This window comes from Ahaetulla prasina, chromosome 1 (assembly GCF_028640845.1).
Source record: "Ahaetulla prasina isolate Xishuangbanna chromosome 1, ASM2864084v1, whole genome shotgun sequence".
Lineage (NCBI taxonomy): Eukaryota > Metazoa > Chordata > Lepidosauria > Squamata > Colubridae > Ahaetulla > Ahaetulla prasina.
The window spans coordinates 220,644,668-220,664,890 of NC_080539.1; the positions used below are offsets into that span (position 1 = coordinate 220,644,668).

Consider the following 20,223-nt stretch of genomic DNA (forward strand, 5'->3'; position numbering starts at 1 on the left):
GAAGCAATTAATCGTCATTAGTGTCCCCAAAGACTAACTCCCCTAAAGTTTGTCCTAAAATAGAAGCAGGAAAGTCCTCCAAATGGAGTTTAGCTATTAGCCTGTCCACCGTGAAGTGAACCTGATGGAGACCATCTTGGAGGTTTCAGGGTTGCCAGGCAACAGTGGGAGGGGGGGAAATAGTTAGATGGGGTTATGTAACCAAAACAATAAAGTTTTCCTGTGGGAACCAAGGACATTTTCACGGGTGGCTGGCCAGAGGAGGAGTGAAGTAATCAAGCAATTGGATTGGACACCGTGACCAGTGACTTGGGGGAAAGGAAAGATGTTTACTTTATAATTAGGTGAAAGCCACGAGAACTTTCAGAGTCGGCTTTCACCAGTTGTACCAATACGATGTATCCAATAAATTGTTCTTGCCTGCCTCAGAGTTCTGCTGTCTATGGGTGCATCGCCCATAGACAGCAGACATAGCCATTCTGACATAGCCATTCTGTTTGTAGCTTCTGTGTCTTGTAGTTCAGCAGTTTTCCTTGTAGTTTCAACACCTAAAAATATAGTATTTTGGTGTGTGTGTTCTTAAATTTTCTTTTAGGTTGTTGCAGAAAGATGCTCTCAACCTCGATGCCTTAAAAATGGAGGCTGTTCACTATTTGTGCAGGGAAGGAAACATACCTGAGGTGAGTCTTCAGTTTTTAATTCCACTGTCAACCTCTAGCCTCAAAGCTTTATTTCGTTGGCAGTGCTCCTTGGAACCCTGACATCCACATTGTTGGATGCATTTTATATAGAGGCATAGGAAACAATTAATTACTCAGGAGGTAGTAATTGGATGCAAAGCAAACAGCCTTCCTTCCCACCCCACTCCCACCCAGAAGCTCTAGGGTTTTTTGTCAATAGGCTCCTTAGTCTGTGATTGATACCATAACTAACAATTTCCAAAGTCTACTCTAGATTGGTCCAAAGATACATTGATTTTACACATTGCAGAAAGTGTTTAATGAAGGCTATCAATGAAACTGTTGCGTGGTGCAGTGGCCTAGAGGCGGAGCTCTCGCCTCACAATCGGGAGACTGTGAGTTCGATCCTAGGTAGAGGCAGATATTTCTCTCTCTGGGCACAATATATTGTTCTGTTTACAGCAGAAATATATTTGCTGTGAACTTCGCATTGGCAATATGGGCATTTGGCCAGTAAATATTCAGCTCCATTGAGTTGCCCCAACTCCACCACAAGGGATTATGGGGTCATTAAAAGACAAGAAAAAAAATCAGCAAAACTGTTGGCTGGATTTGCACACCTACATCAGCACCATGGTTTAAAAACTAGATGTGTTGGATTCATTCAAGATGCTAAATCAAATTAAAAGAAAACAGAATAGTTATATGCGTATTTTGAGTGAATCAGCTTTGTTTTTGATATGAAACTTAAGCAATGTATGCATGTTAGAAAGTATTTCCTTAATTTCCATTAAGATTTAACCCAAAATATGGTTATTAGGAATGGGGGAACTGTAATATTGGGATTGGGATTCTTAGGTATAACTCTAATATTTTTCAAGGAGTTTTTTTTTATTGCATTATAAAAATGTATGGTAGAATAAACTAATGTTAAGCATTAACCTGGTTTCTTTTATTGCCTGAACTGGTTAAGCACTATTCCTGTCTGCTGCTATTTTTACTTTTGCTGCTGTTGTTTGTCTAGAAAAAGCAAACATAACTCTATAGCTTAGATTTGCATTTAGCCTTGTTTAGCCTGAATTCAAAGTCTGTAGATCAATGGTTGTGGGGCATTTTATTTAAAACATATATAAATGTTCTAGTACAGGGGTGTCAAACTTGATTTCATTGAGGGCTGCATCAGGGTTATGTTTGACCTCGGGGCAGGGGGTATGTGGCCAGGGTGGGCGTGGCCAGCTCAACGTCACTCATGTTGAGGGCGCCTGTGGTGATCCGAGTGCTCTGCCAGAGAAAATGGCGCTCGGGAGGGCCACACACAGCTCTCGAGCTCCATTTTCTCTGGCAGAAGGTTGCAGGAGCCATCACAGCCGAAAACAGAGCTCAGAAATGCTTCTGAGGCACCATGGGCCGGTCCTTCACTGTTTCTAGGGTTGCCCTGCAGGCCAGATCTAAGCACCTCACGGGCCGGATTCGGCCCACGGACCTTAAGTTTGACACCTCTGTTCTAATACTATTCCCTCAGAAACCCTTGTATAAGGAGATGCTTAAATTGACTTGCATTAATAAAACCATTTCAAACTAGGTTCATATGAATACTGACTGTTGGCACAGGTTTTGCATTCCAGATGCCTTTGTTTTCAGCTTTCCTAAATGCTAGTGTTTGCTCCCTCCTCCTTATTCCCCAATAATGAGACCAGTAGACAGGTAGTCCTTGACTTACAACAGTTTGTTTAGTGACCATTCAAAGTTACAACAGCATTGAAAAAAGTGACAGGACCATTTTTCACCCTTATAATCTTTGTAGCATGCCCATGATCATATGATCAAAATTCAGACACTTGGCAACTGGTTCATACTTATGATTGTTGTTGTGTCCCAAGGTCATGTGATCCCCGTTTGCAACCTTCTGAGAAGCAAAGTCGATGGGGAAGCCAGATTCACTTAATGACCGTGTTACTAACTTATCAACTGCAGTGATTCACTTAACAACTGTGGCAAGAAAAGTCATAAAATGGGGCAAAACTCACTTAACAAATGCTTCACTTAACAACAGAAATTTTGGGCTCAATTGTCGTAAATTGAGGACTACCTACCATATTTTTCGCACTATAAGATGCACCAGACCATAAGACGCACATTAGCTTTAGAGGAGGAAAACAAGAAAAAAACCCTGACTCTGCCTCCCAGCATCCATCTGGTATTCATCTGGCTAGAGTTCTTGCAGCAAACAGCTTCAGCACATTATCGCAGCCCCAACACGTGGCTCATCAGGGCTCCGCTCCATTGCGGCCACCACCAGTTAACTGAGCTGAGCTGCTGCCGCCATCGGGGAACGCCAGTTGCTGCCTCCTCCATGCCTGCTGCCTCTGCTGGGAACGCTGGACCCTTCGCTGGTTGGATCGGCCTCCCGGAATACTGTTCTAGGTGGCGGGGATCGCTGCTGCCGATTGCCGCTGCCGCTGTACACTGGCAGTGGTGGCAATCACCACCACCTAGAACAGCTGATCGGCGGTATTCCAGGAGGCCAATCCAACCACCAATCAGCTGCTCGACAGCGAAGGCTCCAGTGTTCTCTGGCAAATGGGGGCAGCGGTGACAGACAGCAGTGTCAGGTGGCGCAAACAATCCCCTCCCCCCCCCCCGCAATAGATGCTCTATAAGACGCACAAACATTTCCACCCACTTTTTTGGGAGGGAAGTGCGTCTTATAGTGGAAAAAATACGGTATATTTTGTTTTTCCTAGGCTTCCTCCAGGCTGAAAGATCTGATTAGTGCTTTAGATCAGTTGGAACCACAGAATCCTCTGCTTTTCTGTAAAATTGCCTTGGTGTTTAGCAGAACGGTAAGTAGAAAAGATTTTTTTTTAATTGCCAGTAATGACTGATTCAATGACTCTCTTATATAAGCAGGTAAGCTCTCTATGTACATAATGCTAACTTTGTCTTTCATAGGAAGCACTAATTTATGTCCTGGTCATGCCTTTTGAGGATAAGGCAAAGACTAATTGTTATTGCAGGTACTGGTAGTCCTTGACTTACAACCATTCGTTTAGTAACCATTTCAAACAACCAGTTGTAGGTTGAGGACTACTGGAGTTAAAGGCCAGGTATGCTTCAGGAAGTGCTAAATTACTGTAATTGGAAAAAGATTATTTGGCATGTAAAATTAAGGGATCACTGTAACCTTTGTTCGGCATTTCTCTCATTATTGCAACCCTGGAGAACAGTTTTCTTCCTCTCATGGCTTCCTATAGTCACTTCCCTTCCTCTCTTTATTTGTGCTGGTTAGCTCTCTGTGGCAAGAGACTCGCTTACAACTGATTCTGAGCAAAATGTGAGATGTGCATTGGTGTAAAAAAAAATGGAGGCTTGAGAACATTTGCCCAAAGCAATCAAAGATGGAGATTGGGGCAGAAATGATAAATGGACTTCCATGGATGCCTTTACTGGCCTGGATTTTAGTTGCCCAGTATTGGTAGCAGAATTGGAAAATCCGATTTTCAGTCACATTGACTAATGCAAGGAATATAAATATGACTTTATACATTAGACAGACTTGCTCTGTCAAGGAATATATTTTCTTAGGAGTAATTTGTTGCTGGCTGCTTGCTAGCAAAGGGCATTGCTTAAATAAGCATGCCAGAACCATTTTCTCTTGCAGAAATGTTATTTTCAGAATAGGGGATTAGTAAAAGGATTTAATAAAATTGTGGACAGCTCTCTGGCAGACAGTTTCTTCAACCGGGCCATAGATGCATGTGATGATGGATACAATTAAATTATTTGATGTAAAGGTTATCATTTTTAATTAATATCGTGATTATGTCTGATAGAGTTTTTCAAAACTAAAACCATTCACGATGGATTTTTTGTGTGTGTGGGGGGGATGTTTGTTTTAACTCTAGTGTGGCCGCAATCCACACATCCTGCAGCTGACCCAGATGTTGGTGGACAGAGCTTTCAGCTTAGCTCCTCAGAATGCAGACATTGCTACAGAGCAGGGCTATCAGATGCTTTTCCAAGGAAAAATAAAGGAAGCTGTGAAATGCTACAAAACTGCTATGGCTCTTGATGAGACAAGTGTTCCTGCACTAACAGGTTTGAATAATTGATAGAGGGGAGAGAGGGAGGGAGGGAGTGGGAAAGAGAGAGAGAGAGAGAGAGGAAGCAAGGGAGCAAGGAGGAGGGAGGGGGAGAGAGAGGAAGGAAAGGAGGGAGTGGGAGAGGGAGAGAGAGTATGAAGCTGATCTTTTCCAGTTTGTTTTTGAGTGACTATTATATTTTCATAGCTTCAGGTTACCTTTGATTGAATTTGCCTACTGCAGATTCAGATTTAGGGCTTTGCCAAGAACAACCATTTCTCCCCGAGAGCCCAATGTGGTTTGGCAATAGAGATGATGCCCTTTTTATTGCTGAATTCAGACCTAGGTCCTGCTAGCCTGCAGTTTTTGATAGAAAAGAGTCATTGATGCCTTCTTGTAATCTATGAAATCTGATCTGTGCCCTGAAGACATTTCGTAGAATAAAGCTGAAGAGAAACATCCTTGCATTACAGGAATTATCCGAAGCCAGTTAATGGAAGGGAAGTTAGATGATGTAGAGCAGCAGTTGGAGTTCCTGAAAGAAGTTCAGCAGTCTATTGGAATATCAGCCGTAAGTGGAAAGTAATGTTTTCCAAAAACAATTTAATACTAATCCATGTTCTTAATGTGGATATGAGGCCCTTTGTGGCATAGTTCTGTCTTCATGTTCTTACAATATCCAGCTCTTGGATTTCATGACAGAGGATCATGTGATCAAAATTTGGGTGCCGGATTCACTTAACAGCTGCAGTGATTTATTTGATCATGGCATTTTTTTTCTTTTTACAACCCTGTAATCTCTTGCTTCTGGGTGGGGTCAGGGTAACTAAATGGAGCTGAGCATTTACTGGCCGGATGCCCTTCCTGAGTTCGCAGCAGATATTTTCTCTTTGCGCCCTGATAGAGAAACATCTCCTGCTGCCTAGGACTGAACTCTCAACCTCCTAAGTGTGAGGCAAGTGTCTGCACCTCTAGGCCACCATGCCGCTTCACTTCACTTCACTTCAAGGCAATAAGGCAAGCTGGTAAAATTGGACACAACTAACCTAACAACTGCCTTGCTTAGCAATAAAAATTCTAGTCTCAATTGGGGTCATAAATCAAGGACTACCTGAATGTAGATAATTGGAATGCAACTTTCAGTTTTTAATCTGTTTAATGTAAGACTTAGACAGATATGGAGGAATGCGCTACAAATTTGACTCATGAGGTTGGATCCCTAACAGATTTTCAGCTACAGTAGTAAGTATCAGTGCCCGACACCTGATGGAATAGAAAATATTTTTATGTATTTTTTTAAAAACATGTTTTGTAGGAGCTGTCTTATCTACGTGCAGTATTGGCTATGAAGAAAAATAAAAGACAAGAAGAAGTTATTACTTTGTTGAATGATGTACTCGATGCCCATTTTTCTTCTCTCCAAGGTTTACCTCTTGGTATAGAATATTTTGAAAAATTAAACCCAGATTTTTTGATAGAAATTATTAAGGAGTATCTTAATTTTTGCCCAAGTCAGGTAAGATACTAAAATTCTTCTCTTTTTCATATAATCAAAATATATAATGTTTTGTTTTTTATTCTTTCTTTAAAAAGTTCCATAATGATGGAAAGAACAATTATTAAAATGTTTAGCCTGCCATAGGGATGCGGTGGCTCAGGGGCTAGGACGTTGAGCTTGTCAATCGAAAGGTAGGCAGCTCAGCGGTTCGAATCCCTAGTGCTGCCATGTAACAGGGTGAGTTCCCATTACTTGTCCCAGCTTCTGCCAACCTAGCAGTTTCAAAAGCATGTAAAAATGCAAGTAGAAAAAATAGGGACCACCTTTGGTGGGAAGGTAACAGTGTTCCATGCGCCTTTGGCGTTGAGTCATGCCGGCCACATGACCACAGAGATGTCTTCGGACAGCGCTGGCTCTTCGGCTTTGAAACGGAGATGAGCACCACCCCCTAGAGTCGGCAACGACTAGCACATATGTGCGAGGGGAACCTTTACCTTTACCTTAACCTGCCATGCGTAGAAAGTAAACAGTGATTTATAGTGGACTACCCTATGAATGGGCAAAAAGGTAGTGTTAATACTTTTATGTTATCACGAAAATAACAAGATACAAGCTCAGTTGTGAGAATAATTTTACATTTTTAACTACGGAAAACATTTCCCCCCTTTTCATTAAAAATGTAAACGAGGAAATTGTTATGATCCAAATTAGTTATAACGTGCAATGGATAGCAAATTTATTCTGCTTGGGACCAAAGCAAGAAGTAAGATAGGCCCACATTTTCTGTTTTGTGAAACTCTCTTTCTGATATCCCTTTCCTCTATAAGTCTGTAGAGATTCTCAGTCATCCAGGTCATGGTTGTCCCAAAAGTGCTTTTTTCAGGAGGCAATTGAACTTTTTGTTTTTTTATTTTTTATAAAAAATTTATTTTTATTTCTCATAAACATCTTTGAATGTACAGTCTCTTATCCATCGTTTTCCATTCATCCTTATCTTTTTACTTTCATTTTTTGTTGTTTGGGGCTGCTCTTTTACCATTTACCCTCCTTTATTTTCCCGCAACCTGTCCTCTTCTTCTCCCTTTCTCTTCCTTCTTCCATCTCCTAATTTTTTCGTTCCTCCTCTCCTTTCCTTTCCTACTTCCCCTTCCCTTCCCCCACTCCTCTCTTCTTCCTCCCTTTCTAACCCTTGGTGGGCGTGGCAGGGGAAGGATACTGCAAAATCTCCATTCCCACCACACTCTGGGGCCAGCCAGAGGTGGTATTTGCCGGTTCTCCAAACTACTCAAAATTTCTGCTACCAGTTCTTCAGAACCTGCTAGATTTCACCCTTGGTTTTGCTTCTCATCCAAGTAGCTTCTTCAGCTCTGACAGGATAGTGGGGAATGGAAGGATTTATATTCCTTGCAGACAGCTGGTAATCTGCATCCTTTTAGAGAGTCTTTGGAGAACCTGGATGTTTAATTGTGTTCTCAGGGTCACCTGAGTAGTGCTCCTGGTTCCTGTAGTATGTAGTTTTTGGATGAGAAGCGAAATGTCTTCAAAAGGAAAAGCAAGAAACTTCAGTTGCCTCCTGAAAAAAACACCTTTGGGACAACCATGACCTGGATGACGGAGAATCTCTACAGACTTTTAGCTATACAATTTGGGATGAACACCATTTGAATGGTGTGGGAATAGGAACGGATTTCCAGAGGAAAAATTGCAGACTATAGGAACCAGGAGAACTACTCAAGTGACTGTGAGGACACAGTTAAACCTCCAAGTGCTTCAACAACCCACTAAAAGGATGCAGATTACCAGCTGTCTGCAAGGAATATAAATCCTTCCATTCCCCACTATCCTGTCAGAGCTGAAGAAGCTTCTTGGATGAGAAGCGAAATGTCTTCAAAAGAAAAAACAAGAAAGTCCAGTTGCCTTTAGGACCTTTCCTCTATAGTACTTACCAGAAGTTAAGATTAGTTGTTTGCAAAATTACAGCCTAGTAACTCTGAGAGGTATATTCCCAACATATTTAGAGGTAAGGGAAAACTGGTGTAGCCTAAATGATGTCAATTAAACAAGGTAAAAAAAACAACAACCCCAATTTTGCAAGAAACCTAATCCTAACCTAATTCCTGAAGAAAAACTCCTTTTGAGTTAGGCTGTCTTTGGAAGATTCTATTTTAGGAGATTCTATTTTAGGAGGCAGGCAGGATGACAAACCTGATCTGTCCATGTCTCACCCTCTTGTCTTAGTACCCAATGCACAGTTGGATGTCAACAACAAATGGATTCAGAAATGCCAATTAATAAAGGAGAATATTTGTAGCTCAGGGCTGAAGTAAGGGGTCCTTGCTGTTCTCTGAGCTTGGTTGTTTTCTTGCAGACGTTTTATTACCCAAACTAAATAACATGAAGAGCACTGATGATGTTACCTAGTTTGGGTAATGAGATGTCTGCAAGAAAACATCTAAGCGCAGAGAGTAGCAAGGGCCCTCAGTATAGTTGGAATACAGTAATGTTTAATCACGAAGTCTGTGTTAACTTTTAGCCTGCAGGTGCAGGGCAGCCTCCTTCACCACTTCTGAGGCCTTGCACATCTGTCCTTGAAACAGTGATGAAAACAGTCCCTGGTCTTTTACAAGCTACCTACTTGATTGCAAAAGTGAAATATTTATCAGGTAATCATTTCTTTAAGGACATATTTTTTGTTCTTTCAAATTATACCCTCAGTTTTAGAAAGCAGCTTCAGAGAAGTAGGTAAAGTGCAGGCTACATTGCCCCACAGGCAAACTGAGGAATACATGGCTAACATTCAGCATAGATGAGAAATGGTTGTTTTAGGTTGGAAATAGACTGAAAAATGGCTTTGGCCCAGCTGTAGACCTGGAGTATTTAATCACCCGGAAAAGAAACAAGGTAAGGAAAGGATGAAGAACATGGTTTCTGAGATTCTCTCCATCACTGTTACCAGAATGGCCATAGGAGTGGTTGCCATTTTCTTGTGCAACAAAAAAATGTATGCATTTCTGTGTGTATTGCATGCATTATCTTCTCTTAGATAGGATGTGTGCATAAGTGTTCGCTCTGAGAGTGTGTGTGTGAATTTCTAATTACCGTATTTTTCAGAGTATAAAACACACCTCCCCCCCCAAGAGGCGTGAAAATTTGGGTGCGTCTTATACACCGAAGGGGACCCGGTGGCTCAGGGGCTAGGACGTTGAGCTTGTCAATCGAAAAGTCGGCAGCTCCCTAGTGCTGCCGTGTAATGGGGTGAGCTCCCATTACTTGTCCCAGCTTCTGCCAACCTAGCAGTTTCAAAAGCACGTAAAAATGCAACTAGAAAAAATAGGGACCACTTTTGGTGGGAAGGTAACAGCGTTCCGTGCACCCTTGGCGTTGAGTCATGTCGGCCACATGACCATGGAGACATCTTCGGACAGTGCTGGCTCTTCGGCTTTGAAACAGAGATGAGCACCGCCCCCTAGAGTCGGCAATGACTAGCACGTATGTGCGAGGGGAACCTGTACCTTTACCTTTTAAATACCGAATGTAGCCCCACTCACCCACTGGCCCCCACCCTTTGGCCTCTGCCTCCCAGCAATTTACCTCCTTGCCGCAAGCAGCAAGAAGAAACAGTCTATTTCAGCTTCAGTACAACCTAATTAGCACAAGTGGATTGTCATTGGATCGGCCTCCCAACTCTCAGCTGTTTCAGGCTGCAGGGATTCCCATTGGCTATTGTTGCGCAGGCCTCTGCTGCTTGCTGCAGGGAGGTAAATTGCTGGGAGCAGATTTTTTTTCCTGTGCTAATCAAACTATCCTGAAAATGAAAATGAAAGTAAAGCAGGCTATTTGCTGTTTACTGCAAGGAGGCAGAATTGCTGGGAGGCAGAGGCAGATTTCTTTTTCTTGTTTTCCTCACCAAAAAAGGTAGGTGCGTCTTATAGTCCAGAGCGTCTTATATGCCGAAAAATACGGTAGCCTATCCAGACTAAAATGAATCATTCCTTTATTGGCTAGTACAGGATGAGGGGGATAAAAAAATATACTGTATACGGGTCGGGAGGGTGGGAGGGATTATTTTACAGATGCTTCCCTAAAACAACTTTTGAAGATGGAGGGTTTTTTATTTTTCCTACCTACTGTGTTACATTTGTTCAATCTGCTCAGGCAACTATGAAGCCTCTGAGAGGATCTTACAACACTGTCTGGAGCAGAATCCTTCCTATGCAGAGGCTCATCTCCTCATGGCTCAAGTCCATCTGCTGCAAAACAACTTCCAACTCTGTGCTCAGTCCCTGGAGCTCTGTCTAAGTTACAACTTTCAGGCAAGTCAGATGAGTCTGTTGTCAGGGTTCCAAGTAATATCCCCAACAAAAAAAAGACTCCAAGGCTTGAAGTTCCTCAAAGTTCCATTTTATTAAAGTTATCATATTGGCACATCTGGGAAAACCCGAATCAGAAAATTTTCAGGTTTTCCCCATCCAAAGGAAAATTCACGGCCCTGCCCAATACCCACATGTCCATCACAGGGTCCAATCCAAACATCGTGCTGATTGAAGATGCCTCCCAGTCACACCCCTCCAAGTGCTGGGCAAGATGTCCTTGAACCTCTGAGAAAGGAATGTTATTATGACTATATATATCACCCTGGCTCCATAAAATCCCCCCTCTCAGTTTCCCACAGCAGTAAATGTGGCAGGCCTGAAGATCCAAGATAAAAGATGGCTTCCAGGCCTAACATCTGTAGTGAAGCTCTACTGCCACTGCATACTTGACTGTCATCTAAACTGGGTCTCTGAATTTTTTAATATCGGGATTTATTATTTGGGAGTGCTGAGATGATTGCAGATTGTCACAGAATTGTTAATTAGCCTTTTAATGCCCACAGGGTTGGCAGACTGTAGCTTCTAAGATCTAATTCAGTTCCCTTTTGCTTGCTAATTTACAACTATTCACTGGTGTCAAATAGGCGAACAATTCCCAATTAAATATTGCTTTAGAGTTTGAAAAACTTTATTCTGGCCACAAGAGAAGCAAGCCCAGATTGTAGATATATAGCAAAGCACCAGATACACACAGAGGAGCTCATAGTATAGATCTAACAAGTTTGGGTCAGAAAACTTCAGGCGATTTTAAGTTTTGATAAATACAGGCCTGCAATGGTGATTGCAAGAGGTTCATCAGAAGTTTATAGCAGAATTGTCATCGCCTTACACAGGATTGGAATGTAATTCCTAGATATTTGAAGGCTATCGTTTGTTCTATAGATTTTTATTTTCCAGCAGTGGGTATAACAACTGGCCTACCTTTTAGAAATCATTCTGATTTTTGTTTTACAGTAATTCATTGTATTTTCCCTTTTCAATGTACACTATATTCTTGATTTTCAAAATAATCAAACATTCCAACACCCCCTTGTATGATTTGAAGGCAGAACTCCTGGGAATCTTTTAAAAAGCTTAGCAATTATATAGTGCTATAATTGCTCAAAGAGTGTTCTTAAATATCTGAATAATATATAGTTGGTTTTCAATGTTTTTTTTAAATGTTTGTAGAAGACAGTCGAGAACGCAGATACCAATTATTTGTTCAAATTACTTTTCACCAGATTAGGGAACATCCTATGTACCACTTAGTAAAAGCTCAAGCCCAGATAAAGATGGGTGAGATAGCAGAAGCCATCAAAACCTTGCAGATGGCAATGAATTTGCCAGGGATGAGAACAAGTACACCATCCTCTAAATCGAGAACAATTGAAATTGATGGACACGATCGTCTGTCTCTCTACCTGGAGCTGGTAGAGGCTCATCGTCTGAATGGTGAACAGGTATTTACTTTTATTTATTTGTATATCAAATGATATGACAGTGTTATGAATTGTAATGGAATGTATGGATAACCTTGAGGGACGAAGGAAAGGGATGCAATCAGACAACAAGGAGGAGGCCCCAAGAATTTAACAGTTAGAGAAAGAAACATAGTAAGGACCCACCTTAATTGATCAGGTGGTTAAAATGCCGGCAGGAAGTTTGCACCTTCAGATTTGCCAGATTCTGTTAATGTAACCTTACAATAATGTTGATTTAGCTCATCTAGTATGTTTCCTATCTGATTTATCCAAGGGAGCTGACACATACATTTAACATTCGAGCATGGTTTTATGAACTAAAGAGAGATGCTACTACATTTACTAAATTTAAAATTTTTAAAGTATTTGCAATACCCTAATAGCAGTGATCAATAGGATGCAATAGGAGACATTGCCCTGAATGGGGTTTGATGAAATGTGAATGAGCCTAGCTTTCTTAGAGGCTCAATTTGTTGCCTTCTTACATGGAGGACGGAATTCATGCTTAAGCAAAATTAACTCTGGCAAAACATGGCTAATTTCAATTTCATAAAATATGGTTTGAAAGTAGGTTCTTTAACATTTAATAATCATCAGAATCTGCAGAACCTGAGCAAAGAATGCTCATAAAAAGCTAGGAGTGATAGTTCCTTATTCTTTTCTGAATTAAGGACGTATGAGCTTTCTTTTTTTTATTTAAATAATTTTTATTTCCTTTTTCCAACATCATATTTATGTACAAACTATTATCCATCATTAATCATTAATTTTATTTATTTCTGATTCAGGCCTGCCCGACTGCCACTTCCTTTCTTCACAAGCTCCCTCTCTACCCTCTACTACTTTCCGATCCTTCATCTCCTTCACTTTACTACTTCCTCTCCTCCTTCCCCACTCCTCCCTTCTTCCACCCTATTTAACCTTCTTATTCCCCTCCTCCTTCTCAACTCTTTCCTACCTACTTTCTTCCCTCCTTCTACCCCTCTCCTTTTCTTTCTGAAATGGCAGTCGGGCAGCCCCAATATCATTTTAAATTTTTTAATTTCATATCTTCAAACATTTCTGTACATTAATAATCAATCCATGTATCATTTCCCCCCCTTTCCCCCCCTCCTCCCCCTTCCCCTCCCCGGACTTCCCAGAGCAAATAACGGGTATTATGACCAACAATCACAAGCTAAAGTATACAAAATATACATAACCTCCCACCCTCAAAAATTTAAAACTTTAAATCCCCTCACAATAAAAATAAAGAGATAAGAAAGAATAATAAAAAAGAAAAGAAGCAGTACCAACTTCACATATTACTTCTTCTTAAAATCCATTTTTAAAATTAATCCATCTTCTCAAATTCAAATTTTTTCCACTTGTATATTCCTTCAAATTTCATAAGTCCATTTCTTAAATTACAGTCCATCTTCTCGAACTCAAATTTTCATTACATATATTTCTTCAATTGCCATAACATTTAATGTCCATTCTTCTTACAGTCCATTTTAAAAATTAGTCCATCTCCTAAAATTCAAATTCCCCCCCCTTGTATATTCCTTCAAATTTCAGTCCATTTCTTAAATTATAATCCAGTTTCTCAAACTCAAATTCTCATCATTTATATATTTCTTCAATTGTCATAACATTTAATGTCCGATTTTCCAATATTACTCCATCAATCAAATATCATTTCGAATAAAGTCTCTCAAATACAATATTTCCAGCTTAACTTCATAACTTTTACTGTCTATTAAACATGTCGATTAAAACAATCATTTAAACTACATCCACAATATAACAGTAAACAGTTAAAATCATTACATCCACAACATTATCTAAATTCATAAATTTTACTTTCCATCCTTCACAATTAAATAATATCATCCCATAGGTTTATACCATACAAATAACAAATAACAAAAATCCTATAATTTATATCCTAAACAAATCAATTCCAAAAATTAACCATAATCATCATATTCACATCTTAAACATTCCTCCCCTCTCCTATTCTATTTTCCATCGTTTCCAAACCAGTTAACTTAGCATCTAACAACAAAGAATTCCCACTCTTTAAAACATTAATATAAAAATGTCTTGCTTTCATAACTGAATTAAGAAAATACTTTCTGCCTCTAAAATTCACTGACAAACCCATTGGAACTTCCCATCTAAAATATATCTGATGTTTCTTAAACTCATCCACTAAAAAAGCAAATTCTCTTCTCTTTCTTAACATTTTAGGAGGAATTTCCTTCATCAATTTTATATCTTGTCCCAATATTTGAAATTTATTTTTATAAAAGGCTTCCAAAACTTCGTAAAAAATCGTTTTTCTTGTAAAATAAATAACCACATCCCTCGGTACTCTATTTTGTCTTGCCCACCAAGAATTAACACGATAAATTCTTTCAATATTAATCTCAAAGTCTTCTGGCTCCACACCTTTTATCTGAGCAAAGGCTTGCGTAAAAATCTCTTTTAAATTTTCCTTCCTACTTTGCTTCAACCCCCTCACCCTTATAGCATATTCCATTAATCTATATTGTAATATTACTCTTTCTTCATCTGCCCTATCTACCTTTGCCTGTATATCTTCCATCTTATTATCTAAGTTCCAATTGTTTTGATTTTTTTGAATTTCCTCTATTTTCCTTTGCAACTCTAAATTAGCTTTATTAATTTCTTCAAGATTATCTTCTATCTGAATACAAGAGCTTAATATTTGCGCAATTGCATCCTTTACTATTTTCATTTCCCTCTTCTGCTCTTCCACCACTTCCTTAAAATCCAACATCTCTTTCTTTATTTCATCAAATTTTTGATCTATTTCTGAAAAACGACTCTCCAAAAACTCCTGTAAAGAATTCCTTAATTCCTTTTTGATTTCTTCTTTTAATTTTTGAATCTGAACTGAAGAAATTTCAAAATTTTTAGTGACTTTTGGTACTATTTGCTTAAAAGCCATTTTTTTAAAAATGTAACCTAATAATGGACAAAAAAAGGTTAAAAAAGAAAAATTCAAAAAACTTTTCTTCTAAATCACTATAATCCCAAAGAAGAAGAAAAAATATAAATCATAAAATTCTCATTTCTTCCATTTAGTCAGTATCTTCCTATATATCTTCTTATACACTAGCTGTTAATAAGCATTTCTTTAACTTTTGTTTCCAGTACACACATTCCACAAAACGCCATTTGCTTTCTTCTCTCCTATCTTCGCAACAAATATATCCTCAGGGGCTTGCAGTCTTCTTACAAACAAATGCTAGAACTCCAGTTTCTGCTCCGTCCACGTTACAATCCATCATAAATCGATATCTGCCGTGGAAACTGGACGCTGCATTTTTTCCTGCAAGAAAGCAGGAGCCCCCCCAGTCTGGAGCTTTTCAGGCTATGGAAGGAACGCTCCCCTCAAGCCTCCAGAAACTTTCTGTGGCTTTTTTTGGGTGTCTCAACTTCAGCCTGAGTGCTCATCTCTCCCTCTTTGCCCGAGGGAAGAGACTTACAAGCTGTTGGACGATGATTTACAATGTCCTGACAGCTCTACAGACTACGGGGTTAGCAGTCTAAACAAGACTGCTTTTTCAACGAAGTGGAGCGAGAGCGGAAGAACCGACGTATGAGCTTTCTTCATGTTGTTGGAATCTTTATAGCTAACAAGAAAGTCAGAAATCACAAGGTGCCTTTTAGAACATTCTGGTGGGGAAAAGTTTGAAATTGAAAGGCTATGAGTAGAAAGAAAAAGAAAATTGGTCACCCAACTAAGAAACCTCTATAGACTGCATTTACCTCTTGGATTGCCCATGACTGCATCCAAGGATTTTCACCTTCCCTTCAGTTGAAATAAAGAAGGTTATTTGGAAGCTTTTCAAACTGCCTTCCACATAATAGCAAACCTTTTGTCAGCAGATGCTGTGGAACGGTACTAATCAAGTTAGGATCTACCTAGGATGAAAAGTGCATTTTCAGTGCATTTGGAATAAAATAAGGCAACAGATTGATTCTGATCCTCTCCTGGCATGCTAGAAATATTCCCAAGATATTGCCAAGATATACTGTGAACAGTGCTCTTCAGTTTCTGTTCTGAAAAATCCTAACAGGTTCTTTGCAAGTTTTGAGTTGACATTCCTGAAATATATAAAGGAGAAAAAGCAAGGCTGAAGATTACCCTCCATGAGTTAGAAGACTAGCCTTTTCTACTTCTGAAAGTTCCATGACTTCTAATTTAGAACCTGTTGAAGAAATTGCACAGGGAGGCAAGTCAAGTGGGGATGACAACCTGCTTCAAAATATCTCCTTATAGTTTGTAGAGGGCAGGGGTGAAATCCAGCAGGTTCTGATAGGTTCTGGAGAACTGGTAGCAGAAATTTTGAGTAGTTGAGAGAACTGGCAAATACCACTTCTGGATGGCCCCAGAGTGGGGTGGGAATGGAGATTTTTCAATATCCTTCCCCCAGGAGTGGGGAGGGAATGGGATTTTGCAGTATTTTGCCCCTGCCATGCCCACCAAGCCACACCCACAGAACCGGTAGTAAAAACAAATGGATTTCACCACTGGTAGAGTGTGACTGGGAAAATAACAAGAGGAGTGAGACAGGATAATGTGTTTTTCCTAATCACAATCTCAGTAGAGTAGTAAGTAGGCTTGTCAGGTAGACAGTGTACTCCTATGTTCGTTGCAACATAGAGCATTGGGGAATACAAAGACCAATAGATCTGGCTGGTGCTCCATATGAATGTGTGGTGTTTTTTTATAATCATTTATTAATTTTACAAATGTAGTCAAAGAAAAGGCAAAAGAAAAAGAAAAAGAAGAAAAAGCGAAAAAAGAATGATTTTCTAGCATTATACCATTTATTATAAAGAGTGGTGTGGTGGCCTAGAGGTGGAGCTCTCACCTCACAATCAGGAGGCTTGTGAGTTCGATCCTAGGTAGAGGCAGATATTTCTCTCCCTGAGAATATGAGAGAGAATATATGAGAGAGAATATATGAGAGAGAATATATCTGCTGAAACAATCTCTGCATTGGTGACAGGAAGAGCATCTCGCCATTAAAACACTCTGCTAGCTCCATTCAGTTGCCCAAGACTCCACCCCGCAAGGGATTATTGGCTGTTTAAAAGAGGATGATGATGATAAAATTTGTTATAAAATTCAAAATAAGTTATATAAATCTGCAAATCTTAAACATTTAACAATGTAAATCAGTAGTAAACAAGTCATTGTTGTAAGCCATCCAGAGTCACTTAAGTGAAATAGGCAGTGTAGAAATTTAATAAATAATAAGTACAGTAATTCATATTTATGACCAATATGACTCAAATTATAAATGTATAAATTGAGATAAATTACCTTTTGACTAATTTGGTGTGTGAACCAAATATGAACCTTAAAAATGCTCCCACAATATCTTGTACAAGATTCAGACAGAAACTTTTATAAGATGCCCAGAATCACATGTGTGAGATGGGCAGCTGTATCAAATGCAGGAAGGAAGGAAGGAAGGAATGAACTGATGATCTAGTAACTAATTAACTAGCTAGCAACTAACTAAATTGGCAGACAACCTGAAAAAATTTAATCTGAGAGCTGAAGTTTTGCGTGAATGTGATGGCTGGCATTTTGACAAAACGTTTTGTTTGTTTGTAGCATGAAGCTATTAAAATCCTACAAGATGCTATCAATGAATTTTCTGGTACATCTGAAGAACTGAGGGTCATGATTACTAATGCAGACTTAGCTCTTATGCAAGGAGATGTTGAAGCAGCTTTAACTATGTTCAGAAATATAACACCAGAGCAGACTTATTTTGTTCAAGCTAAAGAAAAGATGGCAGAGATCTATCTGAAGTACAGGAGAGACAAGAAGCTGTATGCAAGCTGTTATAGGTAAGACCTTATATTGGCCACATCCTTTTTTCTCCCCAAAAGAAATTGTATTGTCAATTTATATCCAAGAAACCATGTATTTGTACCCTATGACTAACATTAAGTGTTGTACCTTACGATTCTTGATGAACGTATCTTTTCTTTTATGTACACTGAGAGCATATGCACCAAGACTAATTCCTTGTGTGTCCAATCACACTTGGCCAATAACAAATTCTATTCTATTCTATTCTATTCTATTCTATTCTATTCTATTCTATTCTATTCTATTCTATTCTATTCTAATGGTATGGTTTGTGAAAAAAAGACCAGCTTCATACATGAATCTAAAACTTGGTTTGATTTTGCTTAATTCAGTTAACATAGTTAATCAAAACTGGAGAGCAACACTTCCAAACTGCCCTTTATCTTTCCTGGCTGAATTATGTTTTAGGGGTCTTTTCAGAAAATACTTAGAAAAATATTTGCCCACAGATTCATGCATATTAATTAAAGTTAAGGTCTCCAAGATATCAACTGATTCCAGTTTTCTTTCTATAGAAGACAAGTATTCTTTATTCCTGCTAAATCGAAGTTTCAGAGGAAGAAGCAAATATTTACCGGTTAACTATTAAAGATCAACCCCTGAAATTGTTGATTGTAGAAAACTTATTTTATTGAACTGCCAGTAAAAGTTTCTGTTTCTGGCTGTGTTTGCCATAATGTTTCATATGGTTCTTTGTAGAGACCTGGTGGAAAAAATGCCAAGTTCCCACACCTTTCTTCTCCTTGGTGATGCATACATGAATATCCAGGAGGTAAGCTTCTCCAATTTTAGGCTAAGAGTACAAGAATGAAGCTAGATATTCAGATAATTTAGAAAAAAAAGAGAGGATAACGTTCCTGAAAAACATTTGCAAAGGATCTGTGTGTGTTTGCCTATTTTTTTGCCAAAATGTCAGTGTGTACTTGGGGGGGCTTTTTGCTTATTTGTCTGAAGAGTTTTCCAAGTATGAGGAAGGGAAACCAATGACTGTTTCCTAATGTTGCTTCAGCCCCCAGCAACCCAGCCAGCAAAGCCAAAAGTGAAAGATGCTCAAGAGTGCAGTTCATCAGTATTTGGAGAGTCACACATGCCCTATATTAATGAATCGTTTAATTATGCATTGATTGTGACCTTTTGATTCTCTTGAAAAAATGTTTCAGGAATGAGTGGACTAATGAGTTTGATAGCAATTTGCTGAAATTGTATTGTGTTGCAAGTCCAATCATATGTAATCTTCACTTCATCTGTTACAATTCTAGCCTGAAGAAGCCATAGAGGCTTATGAACAGTCTTTAAAGAAAAATCCTAGAGATGGAGCCTTGGCTCGTAAAATTGGGAATGCTCTAGTCAAGACTCACAATTATTCAAAGGTACAGTATGAAGAACTTGAACAGCGTGGTGGCCTAGAGGTAAAGATGCTTGCCTCCCTCTCAGAAGGTTGAATCCTAGGCATCAACCGATGTTTCTCTGTCAGGACACAAAGAGAAAATTCTACTGCAAACTCCGCATAGGCATCAGGAAGGGCATCCAGCTAGTAAACGCTTAGCTCCACTCAGTCACCCCAACTCCACCTCAAAGCAAGGGATTACAGGGTCATTAAAAAGAAAAATAATAATAATATGAAGAACATACAGAAATAGTAACTGGTATATTTTTCACAAGCACCAGGAACTTTTAAAATTGCAAAGTAAGCAAATTCTCTAACATGGAAAACTGGGATGCTACCAAGCACAGATCCTTTTTCCCCAGTTGCATTGTTCAAGTTTGTGCACTTAAACCTTAAATCCTTAGTTGGGGAGTTTAAGATTATAATAATCATGGTGAAGTTTGTATTGCTTTCCTAATCCAAAGGAACTGCAACTTCCAGGAACCCAGCCAGCCAGCCAGCCACTCGGCCAGTGATAACAAATGCTGGCAGTTGTATTGTAGTTGTACTTTTGCAATACTGAAAGGGCTTTATGTTTCTCAGCACTCATCTAATTCACACAAAAACATTCGTACCTTGTTGCAGGCCCTCACTTTCTGCATATACATACTATTTTTCCATAATTATTGTATGCATATTGCCTTGAATTATAATTGGAACAAAACAAGAATATATTGAAAAGTAGAATGTATCTGGGTCATTGGATAATGTTATTCCTTAAGCATCTAAGAGATTTTGAGAAGGCATTAGCACTCATCTGTAAAAACGCATTGGAAATTTCACTTACCAACTT

At 39.2% G+C, this 20,223-nt stretch overlaps 1 protein-coding gene across 4 annotated transcripts in view; it reads left to right on the forward strand.

Annotated features, from left to right (window-relative positions):
• TTC21B (tetratricopeptide repeat domain 21B) overlaps nt 1-20,223 on the forward strand; it is a 53,703-nt gene that overhangs the window by 11,063 nt on the left and 22,417 nt on the right. For all 4 annotated transcript variants that reach the window (XM_058191371.1, XM_058191379.1, XM_058191388.1 and 1 more), the window contains 11 exons: nt 596-680; nt 3,425-3,523; nt 4,586-4,778; nt 5,236-5,333; nt 6,078-6,278; nt 8,794-8,923; nt 10,416-10,573; nt 11,857-12,075; nt 17,741-17,979; nt 18,704-18,776; nt 19,264-19,374. In XM_058191371.1, coding sequence (XP_058047354.1) covers nt 596-680; nt 3,425-3,523; nt 4,586-4,778; nt 5,236-5,333; nt 6,078-6,278; nt 8,794-8,923; nt 10,416-10,573; nt 11,857-12,075; nt 17,741-17,979; nt 18,704-18,776; nt 19,264-19,374 — 1,606 coding nt within the window. The remainder of the gene's footprint in view (nt 1-595; nt 681-3,424; nt 3,524-4,585; nt 4,779-5,235; nt 5,334-6,077; nt 6,279-8,793; nt 8,924-10,415; nt 10,574-11,856; nt 12,076-17,740; nt 17,980-18,703; nt 18,777-19,263; nt 19,375-20,223) is intronic.